We start from the raw sequence: 25,020 nt of genomic DNA on the forward strand, positions 1-25,020 counted from the left end.
TTTCTCCCTACATAGATCAGTGCTTTCTCTTTCACTAAACTAGGTCACATATTATTAAGTCATTTCATATATGTGGCCTGGGTATCCAGTCCTCTTACCTTGGACATGAGCTTCAATCCCCTCTCTATCCTGGGAGGAGGTTTCTTATCCAGGATGCCCGCCTCGTAGGGCGACACTATGGCAGGGTTGATGAAACGTAGGAACATGGCACTACCCACCGCCCCTATGCTGTTCTGGGGGAAACGCTGGCTGACCACCTGAATGTGAGGTGTTGGAGGAGGGATAGTAAGAACAGGGGATGATTCATTATTAGAGAGAGGGAGAGGAGGAGAGGGCTTAGGTTGGAGAAGATAGTGTAGAAGGAGACAAAGTATTCCGCAGGCTAGAGGACATAAGATGGCCACATTACCACCAAACCACATTCACACCACTAGGCCCACTTCAAAACTGAGTTAGAGATAAAAAAGGAAAGCAAGGAGCCTGGAAATCTTGATAATAGGGAGAGGAAATTCTCAGACCACTCCTAACTACTAGGGTAGACTTGATACTGTATGCTTATGAAAAAACACCGGGCAATGTTCAATTAAATCCATCTCCTGAATTGATCAAACGTTCTGCATGTCTGCATACAAAAATGTAATCAGCTGTAACACAAGTGTGTTTTAATAGGGAGATTGCAGCAGTGGAATTACTAGACTGTAAGATAATGCAGCCTCATGAAAATAATTGTTTCATTACTGCTGCAATAACACAAGCTGTTATTAACAGCCTGCAGTAGTAGATTGCTTTGAAAGGTCAGCCAATTACCAGGCCTCTACAGCTTACTCATCAGTCCCATGAACACAGGATATTGACCGCTAGCAATATTAACCATGATGCCAATACGACATCTCAACCTACGAAGGAGGCACAACTACTCATGATAACAGGCTGCTAGCTCACATTGTTCATTTCAGATACAGTAAATGCAGTAGGAAGAACTGAGGGTGTGGTCATCAGATCATCCCTGGGGTGGAGGTCTTTCTGCACTGCGAAACATAGCTGGTAATGAACTGCACAGAAAGCCTTAGGTCTTCACAAGAGTTCCAAATTCCAGGAGAGCTTTTCAAAAAGCTGAGCGGTCCCAGGATACAGAGTCGCACCACAAAACTATTTGCCAAAGTGCTCCGTGACCTGCAAAACAAGCCCCTTATCATAGACCCCCAAACTCCTTTGAACACCAACCCCAAAACCCCACACCAGTAAAAGCCCAGAGGAGCAGTGGATAGGAATACTGTAGCTACAACAGTGCCACCAGTTTGTGGTGAGCGTACATTGAAATCGAGAGAAACTTGTTTGGAAGTAAAAGTATTAGTAGTGGGATTTCAGGTGAGGATTGTAAAGTAGTTTAGGTGATGGAACAGCAAGAGGGTGAATGACTTTCCCTTTCTTTCAAGAGAGTGGCTAGGGAGAACGTTCTCTGAACTTACTGCTTTTTTGCTTTCCTTTTTCTCTTTAACTGTGGCTTTATTCAGTAGAGAGTGGCAAGTTGCCTACAGAACAGAGATGGGCACAAAAAAAGTCACGACAAACACACACACCACAAACACACTGCACAAATACTACTACATTCATATACAGAACCTGCACAAAAGTGCAAATGATTCCTATGCCATCAAAGCTTACCTTGTGACGTAAATGTACCTAGTTCATAATAACCACCTTGAAAACATTGTGAAAACATAAATGGTGGCCATTGCAGAAAAAGCTAAGATAATTCCTCAAATAAAAGGAACCCTGTCAGTCAGATGGGGGCTTCCAGCCTGGGTTAGAGTTGGGAGTTGAGGTGTCTAATATGTACCTGGAACAGGCAGTGACAGACACTGCGCAGCTGAGGGGGGAACTCTGTGGAGGAGTTGATGATGGCCAGGAAGAAGCGGTTGGTGATCTGCAGCAGGTTCCTCTGGTTCTCCTCCAGGATCTCACTCTGCTCCAGCCTGCAGCCGGAGACACAGAACCAGTCACAACCACAGACACAGCCGGAGACACCGAACCAGTCAGTCAAAACCAGAGACAGCAAGAGAGCATGGGACAATGCAACAGGTCAGGTAGCATACAACACTTCTTCCATGTTGCTGAAAATCTTATAATTTTCTGAGGGGCCTGAAATCAAAACAAGCAGATGATCAGTTAATTTATTAGCAGTGCAGCCTTGGTTTAAATAGTACAGCTGGAAAACAAAGTGGGTGATTGAGTAAAATAGTGTTGGTGTGGTGTCTGTGGGGTCAGGGTGGGGTATGGTACCTGGTGGGGTCCACCTCGAAGCTGATGAGCTGCCACTCTGGGCCGGTGATGACCCCTCTGAGGAGAGGTTCTAGAAGCTTCTGCAGGTACGTGGCCCCGTACACCTGAAACACAGCAGAGGGAGGGAGGGGTGGATACAGACACGCAACAACACACTGACAATCTAAACTAGAACTCACAGAAAGCAGGCGCCATGCTTCCTGGAAAGCCTAAGACCACATAGTGTGTCATGGCCTTTGCCAGAGAGCAGGTATTTTGCATAGTTGTAAAGACCTCAACCACACTTTCATGCCTTGGTTGATCAGGACAGGACTGGGCACCCAGCCAGTCATGTTGTGTACCTTAAAGCAGAAGGTCATGATCTTGCTGGCCAGACTGTTTCCTCGGAACAGAGTCTGCATGGAGTCCGCCAGCTCCACCTCCTTGGAAAACATGTTCCACAGCAACTGGTACAGGAGGTGGCGCGAGTCAAACAGAGTCACCAGCACCCGCGCCAGCTCATCCTGACAGGGGACAGGAGGGGAGAAAATCACTGACAGAGATCACACCGTTACTGACACAGCTCACACTCTGACACCCACAGTCACTAACACAACACTGACACATTCATTCATATTCACACCTATGAACAGTATGAAAACATTTGGATTAAAATGTTATTCCATTTACACCCCCAGATCTAACACCCAGGGTCAAGATGTCAGGTCACACAGAAAGGACAGGGGGTGGTGAATAGGCTACATACCCACTGGGAGCAGGGCACTACGTTGGCCAATGCCATGGCAATAGGCAGCTCTCCCTGGTCTCCCATCATGGTGACCAGCTCCACCAGCCTCTCGAAGCGGTCAGCCAGCACCGTCTCTGCCAGCGTGTCAAACTCTGTCCCCTGCTGCAGGATCTTAGTCAGCACCTCCATGAAGGTGGCCCGCGTCTGCAGGTCCTTATGGTAGCCCAGACCTACACACAGAGAGAGAGGGGGGGAGATAGAGAGAAATGTATTATAAATCTTACCTAAGTGGGACAAGAGGGAAGAACATTGACCGTGCACAGGCAAGTATTGTTTTAACGACCCTACACTAATGAGGAATTAGATGTAATTAACAGAGATCCCATTAAAGCCACTTACACTGTTACTTTTCTTTCGCATGTGCAGTTAAGCACTTTAAACAGGGACACATGAAGCAGCCAACCAAAGAGCGAGCCTAAGCCTCATTCCTGATAAGTTCCTATGTTAGGTTTCCAGACTGACCGATGGAGTGCATGAGGCCACTGTCCACGTTAGCGTTGAGGAGGTTGGACATGGCCAGGACGGTGCAGTGTCGGAGGGAGGCCAGGCGTCGAGACATGCCCCTCTTCCTCCCTGCCACCTGCTGCCCATCATCCTCCACCTCACTGCAGTCATTCAGCAGGTTCATGAACAGGGTGAAGTACCTAGGACGAGGACACACACAATCACTACAAAGCTAGTGGGAGTAATGATGTGAAATGCCAGACTTTGCTTTCTGTATAACTGTGATGTACATTTCATAAGTAATAAAGTGCAATAGTAATGGAGAGGATATCTGTCGTACTTGAGGAAGAGCTGGGACTTGGCCTCCATCAGTTCCACTCCGTCTCCCTCCTCAGGCTGGAGGGGCAGGCCAGCTAGCAGGGACACCACCGCCTCCATACTGGCCTGGTCCAGGTCCCTGTAGATCACACAGCACAGGGCATAGGTCAGGGGTTAGAGATCAGAGGTCAGGGGTAGAGGTCATGGTCAGATCAGCTGTGTGAGGGGGGTACAATCCAAGCAGGGGGTGGTAGCAGTACAGTACCTGGTAAGACACTTGACATCATCATCAGCCGCCTGGTTTGAGGTGCCCATCACCCAGTCTGTCAGGTACTCCACCATCTTATTCCTGCCAGGGATGCATGGACATTCATTTACAGTTTGTAAACTAAATGGCATGGTCTTTGTATTACTCCGTATCACTCGATATGTTGCAGTAAACCTGGACAGTACAGTACATGTTTGACAGACAGTCAAGACTCCAGGAGGACATTCTCACCTGAACTTCATCTCCTGGCAGAAGGACAGGTCGTCTCGTCTCTCCATCATCACCTCCACCAGCTGGCACAGCTTGGTCTTGATCTGGATGGCATGCACTATGTTGCCTAGGATACGCACGTACCTGCCAACACAACACAGGGCATGGGGAGGATGAGAGTGGGCAGTGGGCTCACAGCAGCTCACCAACAGTCTCATGGTCCAGGGTCGGCATAGAGGGGAGGACAGGAAGGGTGGCATTTACCTGACCAGGTTGAGCATCATGGTCTCTATGCTGGTCTGTCCCAGGTGCTCTGAGCTGCCTTACCTGACCAGGTTGAGCATCATGGTCTCTATGCTGGTCTGTCCCAGGTGCTCTGAGCTGCCTTACCTGACCAGGTTGAGCATCATGGTCTCTATGCTGGCCTGTCCCAGGTGCTCTGAGCTGCCCTCAGTGTGGTTGTCCAGTAGGTTCTTCATGATGGCAATGGTCTGCTCCACAAACTGGGTGTTAGTGTCATTGATGGGGACCTAAACAGACAGAGAAAAATATATTTTACCACACAGGCTAACAAAGAGGCTCTAACCGTCTCTATTCCTTCAGTGACTTTGGATATACAGGTACAACCCTTTTCAGAAGCAAGAGTGCTCACACCAATGTGATTATACTATGACAAACAGATAACAGATGAGGTTTACTCAGCGTGCGTGTGTATGTGTTTGTGTGTGTTCTCTCACCGGCCCCTGTGCGTCGAAGAAGCGGCTGATGCTGTTCTTGAGTTTGTTGAAGAGCATAGGGTATAGAGCTGGGCTGAGCTCCAGGCCCACCAGGTCCTTAACATTAGTCCGGATCTGAACACCCTTCTCATGGCTGCACACCATGAGGGACAGCAGGCGGTCCAGGAAGCGGCCCAGGGGCGTCTCAGTGTTCCCCTCACAGGAGCCCATGGAGATCATGGAGCTCTTCCTCTCACTGAGAGGCCCCATGGGGGGGCTGTAGGTGGCCAGGCCTGGGACACTGCGCTGCTGCAGACACACACCTCCCAGAGCACACAGGAAACCAGTCATGTTGATCCACTCCTGGACACAGAAGCAGAGAGAGAGGACCAATGAGAGAAGGCAACAGAGAGACAACATCAATCCACAACCAAATAATTTGTGAAGTGTATTTTGATGTGCATAACTAGAATGCATAACAACAAGCTACTGGGTGTCTGCTTGCCTGGCCATCCTCTAGCTTAGTTTTGGGATGGGTGAGGATTAATTTCGTTGCCTGCTCCCATTTTGCATGCGTGTCTTCCCATGCCTGTGGGGAAGATAGTAAAACAAATGCTGAGTTGATATGAATATCGTGCTTCACAAACATCCTTCCATTATTGAACCATCAGGGTATGAACAGTAACACAGCAGCAGGCCACTCTTTCACCTCTTTGTTTCCTGCAGTAGGGTGTTCTATCCTCCTCAACAGAGCCATCACTCTCTTCTGCAGGGCTGAGCGGCCTGAAAACACACAAACACACTATGACAGGAGCCTTCACCTCTCTGACAGCCCCAGCACACACACTCACCGCTACTGTCTACATTTACATTACATTTACATTTGTCATTTAGCAGACGCTCTTATCCAGAGCGACTTACAGTGCATGTCTATTATCTATCCAGTTGCCTGGTCACTTTACCCCTACCTATATGTACATAGCTACTTCAATTACCTCGTACCCCTGCACTTCAACTCGGTACTGGTACTTCCTGTATATAGCCATGTTATTTTGACCCGTTATTCACTGTGTATTTATTCCTTTTTATTTTATCTTTAACTCTGCATTGTTGGAAAAGGAACATTATTTCACTGTGACAAATATCATTTGATTTGAGCTTCTGAGTTCTCATGCTGGGACTGCCCTCTATAGCAGTGGAGGCTCCTCAGAGGAAGGACCATCCTCCTCAGTGAATTTCAGACAAATTAAAATAGTGAAACATTACAAAGGTTATCCTTTTTAGATAAAACTACACTAAATATATTCATTTCACCAAATAATTTATTAAAACACACTATTTTGCAATAAGGGTCTACAGTATCCTCAACAGCACTCTGTAGGGTAGCACCATGGTGTAAACGGAGGGCAGCTAGTTTCCGTCCTCCTCTGGGTACATTGACTTCAATACAAAACCTAGGAGGCTCATGGTTCTCACCCCCTTCCATAGACTTACAGAGTAAGTCGTCCTCCAACCTATCAGAGCTCTTGCAGCCTGAACTGACATGTTGTCCAACCAATCAAAGGATCAGAGAATAAAATCTAGTACTACAGCGAGCTAGCACTGCAGTGCATAAAATGTGTTGAGTAGTTGACTCAAAGAGAAAGACAATAGTTGAACAGTTTTGAAGACATTTCTTCAAAAATGAAGGAGACATGAGAGAGAGAGAGCTAGCTATATTTCGTTGTATTTTTTTTGACTTTCACTTACTTAGCTAGCTAGTTTAGCCTACTCAAACATCCGGCTCAAACAGAGAGGGTTGCTATGTTAGCTAGCTGGCTATGGCTATCCAACACTAGAACTCTTCCAAGTCAGCTTTTGGTTTTATTAATTTATTGCCACCGGGGCCCGCCGGTGTAACTGCTAAAGTGCTTGTACACTGTACTGCATGATTGTAGCAGGTTTACTAACGTGTTAGTTCTAGTAGCTATGTTGACTATGACCTTAGCTAATATGGTGGCAACGATGTAGGCTGCAGCTAGCGGTTACCATATGAAGGTTTGGCTTGGAAAAGTTTTTCTGCCTGGTCACACACAGCTGATGTGTTGTGCACTGAGGTCCACAAGTGAAGTGAAAAGGTGAGAGGAGGAGAGCGCGTAGATGCGAGAAGGAACTATACAACGAGCAGATCATTATGTTTGTATGTGGCTGCTATGAAAGTGAACTGTGTGAAGAATGTTTAGGAGGTCATTAGCGCGTGCGTTCACTACTAACCTGTGGACATCATGTTGCTGACGGAGGCAAACTCGATGAAGGTGTTGTAGTTGGGCAGGATGGTCTGCACCGGGACCTCGTCCATGCCACAGCGGACCTCAGCCTCCTCACACAGGTGTCTGAAGCAGGACATGGCCACCAGAACGGCCTCCATGTCAGGGCTCCACAGGAACATGTAGAGACACACCTCCAGCTTGGTCTGGGCCTGTCTGCAGATGGGGATGCCACTGCCCACTATGGCCTGCTCCTGGGGGAGGAAGATAGGACAGAGGGGTTAGAACAATGGAGATCTAGAGAAGGTCACGTTCAGGAGGGTGTTCAGAATGTATATATACAGTGAGGGAAAAAAGTATTTGACCCCCTGCTGATTTTGTACGTTTGCCCACTGACAAAGACATGATCAGTTTATAATTTTAATGGTAGGTTTATTTGAACAGTGAGAGACAGAATAACAACAACAAAATCCAGAAAAATGCATGTCAAAAATGTTATAAATTGATTTGCATTTTAATGAGGGAAATAAGTACATGACTTAGTACTTGGTGGCAAAACCCTTGTTGGCAATCACAGAGGTCAGACGTTTCTTGTAGTTGGCCAACAGGTTTGCACACATCTCAGGAGGGATTCTGTTCCACTCCTCTTTGCAGATCTTCTCCAAGTCATTAAGGTTTCGAGGCTGACGTTTGCAACTCGAACCTTCAGCTCCCTCCACAGATTTTCTATGGGATTGAGGTCTGGAGACTGGCTAGGCCACTCCAGGACCTTAATGTGCTTCTTCTTGAGCCACTCCTTTGTTGCCTTGGCCGTGTGTTTTGGGTCATTGTCATGCTGGAATACCCATTCACGACCCATTTTAAATGCCCTGGCTGAGGGTAGGAGGTTCTCATCCAAGATTTGATGGTACATGGCCCCGTCAATTGTCCCTTTGATGCGGTGAAGTTGTCCTGTCCCCTTAGCAGAAAAACACCCCCAACGCATAATGTTTCCACCTCTATGTTTGACGGTGGGGATGGTGTTCTTGGGGTCATAGGCAGCATTCCTCCTCCTCCAAACACGGCGAGTTGAGTTGATGCCAAAGAGCTCGATTTTGGTCTCATCTGACCACAACACTTTCACCCAGTTCTCCTCTGAATCATTCAGATGTTCATTGGCAAACTTCAGATGGCCCTGTATATGTGATTTCTTGAGCAGGGGGACCTTGCGGGCACTGCAGGATTTCAGTCCTTCACGGCGTAGTGTGTTACCAATTGTTTTCTTGGTGACTATGGTCCCAGCTGCCTTGAGATCATTGACAAGATCCTCCCGTGTAGTTCTGGGCTGATTCCTCACCGTTCTCATGATCATTGCAACTCCACGAGGTGAAATGTTGCATGGAGCCCCAGGCCGAGGGAGATTGACAGTTCTTTTGTGTTTCTTCCATATGCGAATAATCGCACCAACTGTTGTCACCTTCTCACCAAGCTGCTTGCCGATGGTCTTGTAGCCCATTCCAGCCTTGTGTAGGTCTACAATATTGTCCCTGACATCCTTGGAAAGCTCTTTGGTCTTGGCCATGGTGGAGAGTTTGGAATCTGATTGATTGATTGCTTCTGTGGACAGGTGTCTTTTATACAGGCAACAAGCTGAGATTAGGAGCACTCCCTTTAAGAGTGTGCTCCTAATCTCAGCTCGTTACCTGTATAAAAGACACCTGGGAGCCAGTAATCTTTCTGATTGAGAGGGGGTCAAATACTTATTTCCCTCATTAAAATGTAAATCAATTTATAACATTTTTGACATGCGTTTTTCTGGATTTTTTTGTTGTTATTCTGTCTCTCACTGTTCAAATAAACCTACCATTAAAATTATAGACTGATCATTTCTTTGTCAGTGGGCAAACGTACAAAATCAGCAGGGGATCAAATACTTTTTTCCCCTCACTGTAAATGTCATGCATAGAGCTGCCATTTTTCTTTACTCTGCATGACAGAAGTATATATCCATTATACAAAAAAATATTTCTGAACATGATATAATGTTGTGTCTTCCTGGATGAGACACACAGGGACTACATAACACACCGTAACCTACCTTGTTCCTGAGGAGGAACTTGTTCCTGCATATGAGGATCTCCCTCAGCCACTTGAGGATCTCTGTGCTATTGATCATCTGGTGGCCAACCAGCTTCTTACAGATGAAGAAGAGGACCTGGGAACTACAGGGAACAACAGCCAATCACAGTCAAACTGGGTGATCTCCATTTGTGCTAACCAATCAGCATCAATGAACACTCAATTTCACCTGGCATCTAATGTAGAGGACCATGCATAAGCAAAGGTGGTTTTTAAAAAATGGGGCGTTTAGGCTACCTGATGTCCCAGAAGGTCTCAATGGGAGCATCTGGGTTCCACAGCTCTATGGTCTCAGGTTGATGCAGGACCAAGAGGGCCTACAAAAGGAAGAGAACAGGAGGAGTATCTATTAACCACTGTGTGCAAATGTAACCATAATGGAGAAAAAGGGAGAGAGAGAGAGACAGAAAAAAGAGAGAGATTGGGCTCACCTCCATGGCCTCCTGTGAACACTCTCCCATGTTGGCCAGAGGCACCAGCTGCACCAGACCGGTGATCAGCTCTGCTGTACTGCTCTGGATCTCCTGACCCTGCTTACCCGGATTCTGACACACACACACACACACACACACACACACACACAAAGTAAACAAACACATGTACACGACCACACAGCCATGTACAAACATGCCAAGAGTGGCTTTTCCGGACCAGTCTTCCGAAAAGTCTTTGCAAATCCCAAACCAGCTTAAGACTTTCTAATCAGTCTCCAACCAAACACTTGGCTAATTTGTCTAAATCTAACCCTGCAAGTGGAATTAACCACGATGATCCCTTAACCCAACACAACAAATGTAGAATTAAAAGGATAACTACTGTGTTACACAGACCATCCTCAAACAGCAAAACACACATTCTTTCTGGCCAGGAGAGCTAAAGTAAACAGAGTAAACACTAACATGCAGCATGAGTTTGGGGTCAGCGTGAATGAGCTTGACCAGGGCCAGCAGGAGGCTCCGAGTGTCCAGGTCTGTGGTCTTCTCCTTGAACTTCAGACTGGTCATCTTCTCCTTGAAGGTCAGACTCTGAAGGAAACAAACGGTAGAGACTGCCGTTAGTAAAAAAGGAAAACGTGGAAAAAGAAACTAGAGGAGACAGAGAGAGAAACAGATGCAGAGTATCTCTCCTGCAATCAGACAAACAAGTTCCCACCCTCTGAGCAGAGACCCACAGCACAGGGATCAGGAGAGCCACCAGGAGAGAAAGGATCAGGGGTCAAAGATAGAGAAAGAGAGACTGTTTCATGAGGGCCCTTCATGGGTAGACCATGAAACAGGAGGTGGGCAACCAGACTGACAGACAAACAGACAGGAGCATGGGGCCATGCCTAATCCATCATGGGCTGGCCACCATGAGGGAGTCAGGCCCACACACAAACACACAACACCAGGACACGACACACACAGATAATGGATGAGGAAATAATAACCAACTCTAGTGGAGTTTGAAGGAAATATTCAACTATGCACCAACACAATCTACAGGCCTCCCATTCCTTCACTGGTGATGAGAACCCAACGAAGTATCCATCCACAGAACCTAGTTTGAAGGTATGTCAACACTGTGATCATATTGAGATACTCAATTTAGAAGTTAAAATAAAGGAGATTAACAATCCAAAGACTGTGTGCAAGTGTGCAAGTGGAGGACCCAGCCTCAACAGGCTGAGAAGCATGCCCCAGGAGTTAGCCTAGCAGACAGATGAGATGGAGTGGAGGGAGGAATCGGAGGCAGGCTCACTTCAACCAGAGCACGGAGGTGGTGGAGGACGACAGGGACTCTCTCTTATCTGTGGTAGCCTGAGGGTGGGGTTAAGGGTTAGAGGTCAGGGGTCAGCTGCAGAAGGTTCAGGAGGAGGAGGCTTGGGGAGTGGAAGGGGTGGCAGTTATACTTACAGCGACAGATGCCCACTGCAATGCAAAACAGTGACTGTGACAGGTTGGCATCTGAGTGAGTGAGCAGCAGCCAGTTCAAAATGAAGAAGGGGAAAAAAGGAAAGAACGGAGCAAAAGGAAAAGAGAAAAGAAGCACCACTGAGTGAGTGATGTCAGAGAGCTCCCTCTGCAGTCCTCCACCTCCACGAGATGACTGAACCAAACACACTGATGACAGCGAGATGACACACCCATACACTCACGCAGTCATACAAAAGGACAGGGAAGTGAGGGGTTATGAAAGAGTTATCAGAAATGTTCTCCTGCAAGTGGACAGGAGGATTTGTCTCCGGTTGCTGTGAATCTCCTGTTCTCCTCTGTAAAACCATACACAGCCACTGCAGTCTGACATTCAATAACATCTCAGCTCATCCCAGCAATACTGGGGTTTGTAGAGTATGTTTTTGTTTCCAAGAGTGTGTGTTGAGTTGTGTGTGTGGTCAGTCCGCCCACAGACGGCGAGGGTGTTTTGCTGTGTGCGTGTCTTACCGGAGTCATACGGAGGGGAGCGTGTGTACTGCAGCCTCTCATCACGTGGCCCAGTGTCTCAGAAAACATGATCCTCAGCTCTCCTGAGTAGCAGTACACAGTGTCAATCTTAGGCCACCAGTCCAATGGAGACTGCAACAGAGGAATGGACCAAGGGTTAAACTCAATCCTTTAGGTTGATTATGGTGGGTGCTTACAGTGTTATCCAAATCAAAACCTTCTAAGATAACACGGGGCCTTCAGCCGTGTAGGATTTGTTGGGGTGGAGATGGACTTCTCCAGTTTGCCTGGAGGGGAAGAACGATGGCAGCTGTCCTCTCCTACTCTATTTGTTACCCACCCACCCAGACAGACAGACAGACACACACAGGAACAAAAGCAGCCTCTAACTTCTGCTCACAGACAGGAAGTGCTTTGGGTAAGGGGGGCGAGAGAGAGACCGGTAATACTCTCACTCCATCTCTCCTACACACACAGACACACACAGTCTCTCAGGCACATGGAGAGCTAATAAAAGGGTCTCTGTATGAAATCTGCCCTCAGGCACTTCCCATTGAAACACACACACACCACATAAGTGTCTGCAGCTCTTCCTCTCCCTGCATGGCTCAGCCAGAGTGAGATGGTAGTCCATCTAATGCCTGTATAATAAAGCCCAGTGTGTACAGTATGTGAGCCATTCCTACAGTAGTGACATCATATGCACCGAGTCACCACAGATAAGGTTACCACTGGTCATTGTAGACGTGCACTGTGTGCCCACAGCATTGGTCAGTTTTATATACTTTGGATGGTGGCACTGGACATTGGTATTGGGTGTGTTGATTGATCCCTTGACTCAAAGTTGGGCAATGACACCACACACTTACATTAGTGATGATTCTGTGTAGGGAGTTGACCAGGACAAAGTGAAAGGTGGGAGGGGAGGATGATGCCAGGCAGACCTACAGTGGGAGAGCCAAATAAATAGAGAGACGTTGAACAGAGATCACACAGTCCTTACTTCAACACACCAGTACGTGCTTAACATCAGTTAATGATAAATGTGTATCAACATAAACATTTCTATGCAATACTATACTCCAGAGGTCCACAGGAGTCCCAGACCTTAAAGTGATGGTTGTTATGTGGATTGATGCGGAAACAGGAGACAAAGCAGTCGATCATGAGGTCCACGTCTGCGTTCTGACTTCCCGCCCCTCTGGAGAAAGGCTTGGCTGGGTTGAAGAGCAGGGCCTGACAGGAGAAGGGAGAGACAAGGTAGATAGCATCAGCTGTGACTGGTTATCACTGGTGACTAATACTGTATACTATGATTATAATACTGTCCCATAACAGTGATAATCAGAGGACCATCTGTGGCTGGTGCTCACCTTGAGGTCCACTACGATGGACTGCACCAGGAGGAAGATGACAGAGTGGTCCTCCCAGTTGATGTAGGTGGAGGCCTTGCAGAGTTTGACACAGGCGATGGCAGCACTCTCAGTCAGCTGTTTACTGCCCCCATGGCCAGCCAGAGCCTTCCTCAGGTTATCCAGGAACAGTTTCTGTTAGGCAGACAGAAGAGTACTGTATGAGAGGAGAGGAAGACATGGCTGATTAAAACACTGGTGTCTGTGTTGTGTCTGACCTTGTTGACCTTGGTGTCCTCCACGGTCTCTCTGGAGAGTTCCTGTGTGATGTTGGGACAGAGGATGAGGAGGATGATCTGCAGGGGCCACACGGCTGCCTTCCTCTTGGCGCTCTCAGCAAAACTGTCCACCAGGTCAAACAGCTTCTCTGCACAGTCTGGGAGAGACACAGCCAAGCAACAACACAGTCAATAACACAGACATAGGATGAATCTCTGATTGTAACATTAGAACTGTAACAGCATCCTCACCAGACATGTCTGTCTGTGGCCTCTGGTATAGCATGGTGAACTCATCAGGGTAGTTCTCCACCCAGTTCCAGAAGGCCTGAGGGGGGAGAGAAGGGGGTTACATCAACTGCCTGGAAAGCACTGTCCTTATCCTCAACTCACAGAGAAGATTATTGACAACACACCAACTTGCAAGAATGTTTCCCTATCCTCAGCCAACTGAACTATTCAGATACTAATGTCACGCTCTGATTAGGAGAGATAAAAACTGTTTAAATGTAAAACTTCATAAAACAGTTAGTGTGTTTACTCGTCCTCTCAGTGGAGCCACACTTCAGCTTCATGACTGGGGCTTCTGGTTAGCCAGAGACAGTTAGTGTAAACACTAGTGTCCTGACTGCACTGAAGTGTATCCAGATGCCTGAGCAGCTCCACGTAAACTCAACAGACACTACAGTAGAGCAGGAGGAGAAGGGCAACAAGAGGAGAGAGGAGGAGAGACACCACTAGGTGGAGACAGTGAGTCTATAGACAGACATTGCAGAGAGAGAGAGCGACACAGAGAGCGAGACAGAGACAGACAGCGAAAGCGACAGACAGACAGAGAGCGAGACAGAGAGACATAGACCGACGGACAGACAGAGAGCGAGAGAGACAGTGAGAGACTCACCTTCTCTAAACTGTTGATGACACTTAGCTGGGCAGGCTTCTTGAGGGCTTTGAATTTAAACACAGTCTCTGCAGAAGGAGATGACAACCAATAGGAAGTCCACACTGAACATCAACAACGGTGCACAACTCAAAAGAAACAGAACTGTAGCTCTATCAAAATGTGACGTCTGTTGTCCTAAATAAAGCAACGTGACTGATAAGAATAGGTGTATACCTTGGAGCAGTTTCTTCAGCTTGGCACAGTCCACATTAATGTACTGGATGAGCTCAATGTCATGGACGTCCACTGTGTCCTCCGTACACACGGTGAGCTCCTGCAACCTGAGGGGAAACACAGCAAAGATTTATTAAAGATGATCCTTTTCATCTCATCAAATATTCACACTCAATAGCATCACATCATCACTACAAAGCTGTAGATAAGTAGCATTAGAGTATCATCATACATATACTAATCATCATCATACATACATACATACACTAGCCTATGGTGAAAACCAAACCCAATGGGAAATTGAATAATTAAAATCAGGTGGTTCGGTGAGTAAGACTACTAAAGCCTCAAAGAACTAGGGTTAAGTAGCAAATGATGGGTCATATAGTGCTTTGCCTTTGCGTGGTACTAACTGACATCAAATAGTTTGGATGACAGGGCAATGCTTTTAAGGTAAAAGCTCTGAAGAGCGAAAGGTGACACTTGGGAGTGGTTGAGGTCAACATTCTTTCCCTGTCCTAACATCACATAACATAACCTCATCCTCAGTCCTCATGTTTTAATAACCTGCTACTTCATCAGTCTGAGGCCTGCAAGTCATGGACCAATCAGACCACAGCACAGCTGGGTTAACAAGTGCAGACTGCGACTCACAGACACGATAGATACACGAGCGGAGCAGCACTCTTCTCTTCTGCCTCAGAACCAAATAGTACACCAGTGCAAGGAGAAGGGAGACAAAAGCTGTGCTTTTCTAAACTTCCACAAATAATTCATAAACCCTAGTGGTTAATGGTTAAACCAGATGTTTTCTCCCACATGCACGTCTTGTTCAGGCCCAGTGCCCAGATTCACAAAACCTTCTTAAGAAGACATTTCTTCTTAACTGCCCTTTTCCCCGTAACTATAGACTTAAGACGAAAATTAAGCAAAGTTGCTATTCCTCAAAAAGGTTATTGGAAATGTTTTACACTATTTCTTATGTTTCTCCTTAAGCAAAAAGTTAAGAAGAAATCAGATTCTTGAAAATAAAGTTATTGGAAATGTTCTTCATTTCAAGATAGCTAAACCCTTGTCTTAAACTCAGGGCAGTGAGAGTAAAAGCAATTGAAAGCAATTGAACACATTTAATTCACTCACAAACTTAATCTGAAAGTTTCAGTATTGATTATTTTAAACCAAAGAACATGTTTTAGAACTGTAATCTCAGGGTGTGTTTGTAAATAAATTCTGGAGTGCCAGATAGCACTCAGAGTGTGCTCTGGGCGTTCGTAAATTCAGAGCGTTATCAGATTGCCCGTTCATAAATTCAGAGTGTTTCGCTCTCGGAGCGTTCAGAGCGCACACTGGACGCTCTGGCCGAGGGTTGATCCGAGCGTTCTGACCTCACAACGGCAGTCAAGTACCCAAGCTAACTGGCTAACGTTGGCTAGCTTGCTAGCTACTTCCAGACACAAATGTAAGAACACCTCACTCTAACCATTTTACTTTACTCACCCTAGCAGAGCTGATTAGGCTGTTTTCATGTTATCCAGAGCGTTGGTAACTGTGCTGCTGGCAACAATTTAATTATGCTTTTTTGCCTACGTTTACTGACACCGGCCATATTCAACGGGTGTTGAGCGTTCGTAAATTCGAGATTGCTCTGAAATCGGAGTAGATAGCCAGAGTGAATTTACGAACGCACCCATATGAATTCCTAAGAACATTTTGAGGAACTGCACTTACGAACTATCTTATGAACGTTACGTTTTTTCGTTAGTAGTGTTTTGTGAATCCGGCCCAAGGTCCTTATTGGGCATGGTGCTCACAGTGGAACATTACTCCATCAGACCCAGACAAAGACACTCTTTATGAAGGCTGCTGACAGAGACTCCCTTTATTCATCTCCCCTAAATTTACTCTATCTATCTTAGGTGGGTGATAGCTCGATCTTCTCTCTTCCCCCTCGCTCTCATCAATCTACACACAATACCCCATAATGACAAAGTGAAAACAGGTTTTTAGAAATTTTAGCAAATGTATTCTAAATACAAAACAGAAATACCTTATTTACATAAGTATTCAGACCCTTTGCTATGAGACTTGAAATTGAGCTCAGGTGTATCATGTTTCCATTGATCATCCTTGAGACATTTCTACAACTTGATTAGAGTCCACCTGTAAATTCAATTGATTGGACATGATTTGGAAAGGCACACACCTGTCTATATAAAGGTCCCACAGTTGACAGTGCATGTCAGAGCAAAAACCAAGCCATGAGGTTGAAGGAATTGTCCGTAAAGCTCCGAGACATGATTGTGTTGAGGCACAGATCTGGGGTAGGGTCCCAAAACATTTCTGCAGCATTAGAAGTTTGGAACCATCAAGACTCTTCTTAGAGCTGGCTGCCCGGCCAAACTGAGCAATCGGGGGAGAAGGGCCTTGGTCAGGGAGGTGACCAAGAACCCGATGGTCACTGACAGAGCTCCAGAGTTCCTCTGTGGAGATGGGAGAACCTTCCAGAAGGACAACCATCTCTGCAGCACTCCACCAATCAGGCCTTTATGGCAGAGTGGCCGGACGGAAGCCACTCCTCAGTAAAAGGCACATGACAACCCGATTGGAGTTTGCCAAAAGGCACCTAAAGGACTCTCAGACCATGAGAAACAAGATTCTCTGGTCTGATGTAACCAAGATTGAACTCTTTAGCCTGAATGCCAAGCGTCACGTCTGGAGGAAACCTGGCACCATCCCTACGGTGAAGCATGGTGGTGGCAGCATCATGCTGTGGGGATGTTTTTCAGTGGCAGGGACAGGGAGAATAGTCAGGGTCGAGGGATAGATGAACGGAGCAAAGTACAGAGAGATCCTTGATGAAAACCTGCTCCAGAGCGCTCAGGACCTCAGACTGGGGTGAAGGTTCACCTTCCAACAGGACAACGACCCTAAGCACGACAGCCAAGACAACGCAGAAGTGGCTTCGGGACAAGTCTCTGAATGTGGCCCAGCCAGAGACCGGAACTGAACCTGAAAATAGCTGTGCAGCAACGCTCCCCATCCAACCTGACAGCTTGAGAGGAGAAGAATGGGAGAAACTCCCCAAATACAGGTGTACCAAGCTTGTAGCGTCATACCCAAGAAGACTTAAGGCTGTAATCGCTGCCAAAGGTGCTTCAACAAAGTACTGAGTAAAGGGTCTGAGAATACTTATGTTAATGTTATATTTCAATTTTTTGTTGTTGTTTTTTTTACAAAAAAAATCTGAAAACCATTATGGGGTATTTTGTGTAGATTGATAAGGAAAAAAACAATTTAATCTATTTTGGAATAAGGCTGTAACGTAACAAAATGAGTAAAAAGTCAAGGGGTCTTAATACTTTCCAAATGCACTGTACATTTAGTAACCCATCCTCTATGTGCATCCTTAGTCCTTCCATCTTGGCCTGTCCCTGCTCAGAGCAGGTTGGGCTGAGGGGAGAGTTGTGTAGTGTTAATACTCCATTCTGAGCAGGTTGGGGTGAGGGGAGAGTTGTGGGGTGTTTATGGTTAATGTCACCTGGTGGAGATGCGGCTGAACACAGCGTTGAAGTTGTTGCAGCTGAGGGAGAAGAGGACCCCGGAGGCGGAGTTACGGAGCTCGGCGGCGTGCTGGTGGCCCTCGCGGTACGTGTGGATGAAGTGACAGATCTCTGGCAGCAGCTGCTTCACCAGCATGGTCTCGTCCAGACGCATGCAGTCCTTCGGTTGCTGAGGGATGGAGGGAAGGGAGAAGAGAGGAGGAAGGAAAGGTTAGAGGTCAACAAGAAGAAAACCTTTCATCAATGTCCTCACTGCCCTCTTAACCCAGAGGAGAGAACCAACTGATAGCTGGGGATGAGGACCAAAACCATCCCACAAGGAGAATGGTCAGTCAGGCTCCAGTCACAAGGCTGGCATCCCTGAACAACACACCATGGACAGAGCCGAGCTGAGCACCACAAGAGCAGAGAGAGAGCTCTGCATAAATATTAAGTGTTTTCTCAAACGCCTACATTTTCCACTTCATAAATGAACTAGGATTCTTTTCATTGAAACGTTTCAATTCCATAGTCAGAAGAGTCTGTATAGCCTTCTCCCGCTAGAATGAACGATATACAGTACATCTTCTAGTAATCTATTGAAAGAACAGGCGCCTGTCAGTCACAAGGTGAGTGATGACAGGGAAACTGCTGGTTTGTCAGTCTGCTGTCTGTCCTGCCTCTCGGTACCCGTGTTATTTTTGTGCGCTGTGGTTGGCTGCAGTCAAATGTATTTTCACGGAGCAGGGAGAGCATGATGCTTCTTCATCGTCCCTGTGAGTGAATTTACATGTCCCATGTAATGTAAGTGGTAACAATTAGTTGAAATCCACTTAATTATTGTTTTGTGGCACATTCATTTAATTTATTTTGCGTGTTTCATATAGCCAGCCAAGGAGTCAGGGCGCATAGGCTATTTACTGTGCTTTAATTGACGACCGAAAAGTGTTTAACAGCAGACTACTTTATAAAAGGTGTCGAACTGAATGAATAAAGTCAATCTCCTATATCCCTTTGCTATTCATAAATCATACAACATAGTTAAATGTCCATGGTATCACATCGGGACAAGTCAACAAAATATCTTGTTTGTATTTTCCTAGGATTCTAAGTCCATGTCGAGACTTGCAAGTGACCGCTAAAGTGACTCGTCAGTGTAGCCTAGTGATGGGTTGTTAGCAAACAAACAGCTATTTTTGAACAGATCTTTTAAGTGAACGTCGGGACCGAGTTGGTGAGAGAGCTGTTCATTTGGCTCCCTAATCTACATACTGGTAGGCTACTACTGCTTTTTGGCGATTATTTGCAGATAAATTATGAAAACATTTGTTGAATATGTTGAATCCTCACTGCAGGAACAATAAGTATTGGAGAGAGAGCCTCATTCTGGTCCAAAATACTGCTGATGCCTTCTGTGTAGCAAAGCCCATGTTTAACCTGCTTCATTCTTCAAGCATACCTGTAGGTCTATAATGGGCCCCTGACTTTGTATAAAAATGGGGGTGCACAATCTGTGGGCTTTTTTTAAAATCCTGCAATTCTGTATTGTTTCTCAACAAGGAATCCATGTTTACTTTACAGAACATAACCTTTTTTCTTAGGTTTTTGCCACAATAAATTGAAAGAGTAGACTACACTAGTTTTTCTGACTAATCTACTGCCTTCCCTCAAAGTCCACCCACAGTGATTGATTGACAGGTTTGAACCCCTACCAACTATGTGACTCACAAGCAACCTGCTCCCTCCCCTGACAATCCCACCCACAGTGATTGATTGACAGGCCAAACTGTTAAAGGGATAGTTCACCCAAATTAGTGTCCACAGTCACAGAGCCAATAAAATACATAATTTTGAAGAACAAACATAATTGTGGCAATTCATATCTTGCAGTAAAACTGCAATTATATATTTAATCTCAAGAGAAGACAGGTTTAATGTTAAATAAGGTTATCTTATTAGGGCCGGGGCGATACCAGTATCGCGATACTCGTTAGTATCATGGCAAGGAAACAAAACAAGAAGCGGATTTCACTTCTTTAGGAAAACAGCCCTAATGTTGGAAACAAACATCATTATGTTGTCATCCATTGTCACATTGATTTATTTTCCAAGCTATAGCACACAATATTTTGCATACAGCAGGTTTTTAAAGGACCAGATCGTCACAGCCCTAGAACATATAGGCCTAGACCATATCCAAAACAACTTACAACACACTGAATTCATATATTTTCAGTCATTTTAATTGTAAAGTCATGTATTTCTACTTAATACCACAACTCATTTTCCCAATCTAGGAGGTAAAGTCGTTAAAGTAGTCAATAATTTAGCTGTGTATTTCGGATAGAATCAAGGCATTAGAATGTAGGCCACCAAAATAAGAGTTTGTTCTGCATTTTTCCCCCTGGGATCTGTCATTACCCCAGCACACCGTGGGAAGACTGGGGACAGAGGGTTCTACTTGGGGACAGTAGTGGTGGATCATTAAGTAAAATATTTCCTTGAAAATATAAGGATTTTCTAATTACTAGTAAGGGTTTAATATGTCATTATTTTAAATTGACTGTCAGTGACATGGGCAACTGAAAGAGGAAAGCCGTATATTGAATTAATTTAAAAGAACACTAATATATAGGGCTGGCACAGTTTCCGTATAAATGGTGTAACTGACGATTATGAATGAATACCTTCATTTAAAGAAAACTGCCATAACTGTAAAAAAGTACATAATCAACAAACAGCTGACTGAAGACGGGACGGCCTGGTATGAGTTCGTTTCCGCGGTAACATGGACTCTTTACAACGTGATGAAATTTGGTTGCTCCTTGCTGAAACAAGCAAGGTGTTGTATAAAATAAGTATTTGGTTGCCTAGGCAGCGCCCTCCTCCCTGCACAGCAGCACATGCAGTCAGGAGCGGAGGAGTGTAGAAAATGTGCTTTAACAAAATACTAATGTTTTGCTATTCAAACTATTAAAACGATGACCGCGGTCATTTGGCTGACCAATATCCGTCAACCAAAATTCCATGACCGTCACAGCCCTATGTGTCAATAACCTATCAACAAAGCAAAAATAGTTATTAAAAAAGCGTTCAGATTTCAATAACAAGGAGGACTTGAAGAACCCACTAACAGCTGTCCTCCATCCGCTAGCTCCCGGTGATAAAAAGAGCCAGAAACTTGGAGGCTGCGAATGTGAAGTCAAGATGAGGATGCACCTGGAAAAGCAATCTTCAGAAGTGGGCAGTGAGCACATCTTTACTGAGGAGAGGAGAGGAGGGAGAGGAACCAGGGGAATATTGGCTACTAACAGAGTTCCCTGAGCCTGAGAGAGAGAGACAGGACTCAAACACACAGTTAATTTGTGTGGGGAGGGGAACGGGCCCAGATCCAGAGCAAAGGCCTCTGGCCCAACTGAGACAAACAATCTCAACCACAGACAGCCCACCACATCCTATTGTGCTATGCTGATATCCAATGGAAATCTACTGATAAAAAAAACATAATACTGTCTTAGGACAGCATGCAGGGAGAAAGGGAAACAAATCAGGAAAGAGACATAGGGAGGAAAGAAGGATGAAGGGAGAGAGAGAGAGACTGAGAAATAAAAGCGACATGCATCCATTATTTAAAAAATATATATTAAGGGGAATGTCTAAGAGAAAAAAGAAAACAGGGTAGAAGATGTAGAGAGCCTTAAGAAAAGTTCCTCACCCCAGCAAGGCACTTCTCCAGTGTGTCCAGGATGATGAGCTGAGAGAGATACAGGTTCTTCTCCGCAGCCTCCCCAAATATTCGCTAGGGGAGAGAGAGGAGAGGGAGACATGGTTGAGACATCTGCAACACTGTACATGTCTCTATAGGCTACAACTGATGTTGCTTGCACACACACACACACACACACACACCCACCCACCATGTTGTTCACATTCTTCAGTATGTTTGTGAGGCCACTGATCACCAGTGAGAACTTATACTTGGAGATGTTGATCAGACATTCCTTGTTGTGCTCCGTGCTGACTTTGGTGTGAGTGTTCTGTTGGCCCACTTTAACTGGAAGCTGCAGAGGCGGGAAAAGGGAGAGAGTTTGCTTATACAGTGTGTAAATCCTTGATGTTGGTGCATTCATTGAAGTTGGTAACTTCGCTTTGCGTCCAATACACATAACCTTAACGTTAACCCTAACCATACTGTCAAGAGCATGGAGTACAGGAATAGCCAAGTGTTGTGTATACCATTTCCTGTCAATAAGTTCATCAGAGTGCGGCTACATGCACACAACAATACGATTATTGTGGATAGTCAGATTAATATAATAGTTTGTTTAATATGTTTACATGCCTTGCAAGAAGAATGATTTCCCTAATAATCCTGTTTACATGGACATCTGAAACCAGGCTACCTGATGGCACTTAAATAAATGCAAAAAATCGCCAATCAAAATAAACATTCTACAACAGAGACCATGTTATTTTTGCAAAGCCTATTTGATTCTGAGTTCGGACATATAAAGTTTGTATGTGAAAAATATTTCAAAGATGCATACTTTCAGTTTTTCCGAACTCACTTCACTCGCGCATACGCCTCGATCACACCGACAGCATCATTGCATTTTGGTACACCAGAAGTACATTCATTTCCAATGGGCCGCTGCGTTTGCCTTGCTGCATTGCGTTGCAGAGGCAGTTGCATAACGTTCTGTGTGGTGTATAGTTGGATTTACCGAACGTATGCAACAAATTGTATACGTAGAGGGCTTGACAGAAATGGTAGCAGAAGGTGAATGTTGAACTTTTGTTGCACACACATCCAGATGATGCTACATACCATTTTGCGCAATGACACTGTAGGTGTGATCGAGGCGTAAAGAGGGAGGCTTGCGCTACCAGTGCTGGCACATGTGCAGATCAAATACATCATTGGAATGCTGTTGTAAGCTGTTTACATGTCCTAATAATTCAAAAAATGTATCAGAAAAACAGGTGTTTTAATTGGCGTATGCTTACTTCGATTTTGACCTTTTGACCAATTTTGAGTGAAGTGGTTACATGACTATTGCCATACTCGGCCTAGTGCCATAATCAGTTTAATATCGAATTAATCAGTGTGCATGTAAACGTACTCAATGTTTTCAAGGAGGCCTATTCTTACATGTACTACTAAAGTTAAAATAATATAATAATATAATAATATGCCATTTAGCAGACGCTTTTATCCAAAGCAACTTACAGTCATGTGTGCATACATTTTTACGTATGGGTGGTCCCGGGGACCACCAAAGCATTGGATTGGTGTAAACATTGGCGAAAGTTTATTTCCATCATATTTTTTGGCGCCAGGATCGCTATTCCTTTTAAATCTAAGTCGCATTGAGATTGACGTTATAATTCTAACTAAACCTATGACCTGACCCATCACCTAAGGTAGCCTATTACTTCCCCCGAGTGGCAAGAAGTGACATCACAAATACACTAAAAACACTAAAAACTAAGCTCCTAGCCCCCCCACACATGCTTTCTGTCCCCAACACTAAAACTGAAACTACGTCTACATAATACAAAAACAAAATAACACATATTTTTAAACAACTAAAACTAAATTAAAAACTAGCAAATCAGGTCTGAAAACTGAAACTAAACTTCAAATATAAAAACACAGAGCTATAACAACCTTGAGTAGAAGAGACTAAAGGGATAGGGAGGAATGTCGAGTACTGGGGAAGCCTGGAAGGTGGCCCCTCCCTGAGTCTATAGTACTACACACACACAGGGGGTGGATGGGCTGAGCTGAGCTCACAGACACCCGCTACGGGCCATGCTCCGCTCCGTAGGAACAAAGAGGCCTTTGGCGCTGCGTCGCTCCCTTTTGGGCCACAGCTGCACACCTGCGGCAGTCTGCTGCTCACCCACATACACAAGCATGTGCGCGCGCACACAAGCACACACACAATTCACAAGTAGGACTACTAATGCAAACAAACTTACTTAGTCTGCAAAGTGCAGAGGAAGTCAAACTTGACCCTGTTTTGTACTATGGCTTCTTATAAGTACGCTAAACAAATAAAGGTATGGAGATCTGAGGTTGACACACCAATCCCAACCATCCGACAGGTCCAGAGGAGATTCCTCACCTATAGCAGGAGCAGGACCTAATACCCTGTCCCCCGGCCAAGGCCAGAGGCCACCACAACAGACCAGGGAGGGGCTGCTCCTCTCCTCTCCTGGCTCAGAGACATGTGCATGTGGGGATGGAAATGAGAGTCCCGAGACTTAAGCATCTTCCCTGCGAACACACACACACACAGAGTATGGCTTGTTGACATCCATATTCAGCCCAGGCCAACAGACACAGGGCCACTTTGTTTCACTTGCACAGTCTGAAATTCCTCTAAGGTCAATCCCTTTCCTTATGAGTGATTTGGCACCCAACAGGGCACTGAACACAATGAGGGGAGAGAGGAAGAGTACACTTCCCTTGTCGACGTAACGGCAGAAGATACACAAACGTGGTTTAAGAAATATTTTCTGAGTGCTGCCAACATAGAAACACTATTTAGGCGAGCACAGAAACACCATTAAGAGGTTGGGATTGTTGTGAATCATGGAGATATTTATGAGCTTTCATCCAAGATACCATCTAAAAAAGCCATGGCTCTTCTTCACTTGGCTGAGCTTCTCTTTCCAGGTCAGGGCTTGTAAGCAGCATCAGAGATCAACATCACATTTTCAATGAAAAGGTCAGAAAGATTTCATCCGCTTTCCTTAGGAGCTTTGGTGTTACAAGCTCAAGCACAACACATGCAAGCACTAGTATAAGACAGTATTATTAGATAATAATAAATTATAGGGCCTAATGTTGGAGCTAGGAACACAAGCATTTCGCTACACCTGCAATAACTTCTGCTAAATATGTGTCTGCGA

General features: G+C 45.4%; 1 protein-coding gene across 1 annotated transcript in view; it reads right to left on the reverse strand.

Annotated features, from left to right (window-relative positions):
* Positions 1-25,020, reverse strand: part of LOC311142135 (neurofibromin-like) — an 87,235-nt gene that overhangs the window by 59,560 nt on the left and 2,655 nt on the right. The window contains 30 exon segments of the mRNA XM_084177721.1: positions 99-257; positions 1,470-1,532; positions 1,841-1,976; positions 2,284-2,387; positions 2,625-2,786; positions 3,029-3,240; positions 3,533-3,714; positions 3,855-3,971; positions 4,098-4,181; positions 4,332-4,454; positions 4,701-4,840; positions 5,048-5,509; positions 5,511-5,615; positions 5,736-5,809; positions 7,280-7,526; positions 9,350-9,473; positions 9,628-9,707; positions 9,822-9,935; positions 10,290-10,415; positions 11,814-11,945; positions 12,683-12,757; positions 12,921-13,049; positions 13,187-13,360; positions 13,444-13,601; positions 13,696-13,771; positions 14,345-14,412; positions 14,561-14,667; positions 18,099-18,289; positions 21,815-21,898; positions 22,017-22,160. Coding sequence (XP_084033847.1) covers positions 99-257; positions 1,470-1,532; positions 1,841-1,976; positions 2,284-2,387; positions 2,625-2,786; positions 3,029-3,240; positions 3,533-3,714; positions 3,855-3,971; positions 4,098-4,181; positions 4,332-4,454; positions 4,701-4,840; positions 5,048-5,509; positions 5,511-5,615; positions 5,736-5,809; positions 7,280-7,526; positions 9,350-9,473; positions 9,628-9,707; positions 9,822-9,935; positions 10,290-10,415; positions 11,814-11,945; positions 12,683-12,757; positions 12,921-13,049; positions 13,187-13,360; positions 13,444-13,601; positions 13,696-13,771; positions 14,345-14,412; positions 14,561-14,667; positions 18,099-18,289; positions 21,815-21,898; positions 22,017-22,160 — 4,152 coding nt within the window.

This window comes from Coregonus lavaretus, assembly GCF_964263955.1.
Source record: "Coregonus lavaretus genome assembly, chromosome: 15".
NCBI lineage: Eukaryota > Metazoa > Chordata > Actinopteri > Salmoniformes > Salmonidae > Coregonus > Coregonus lavaretus.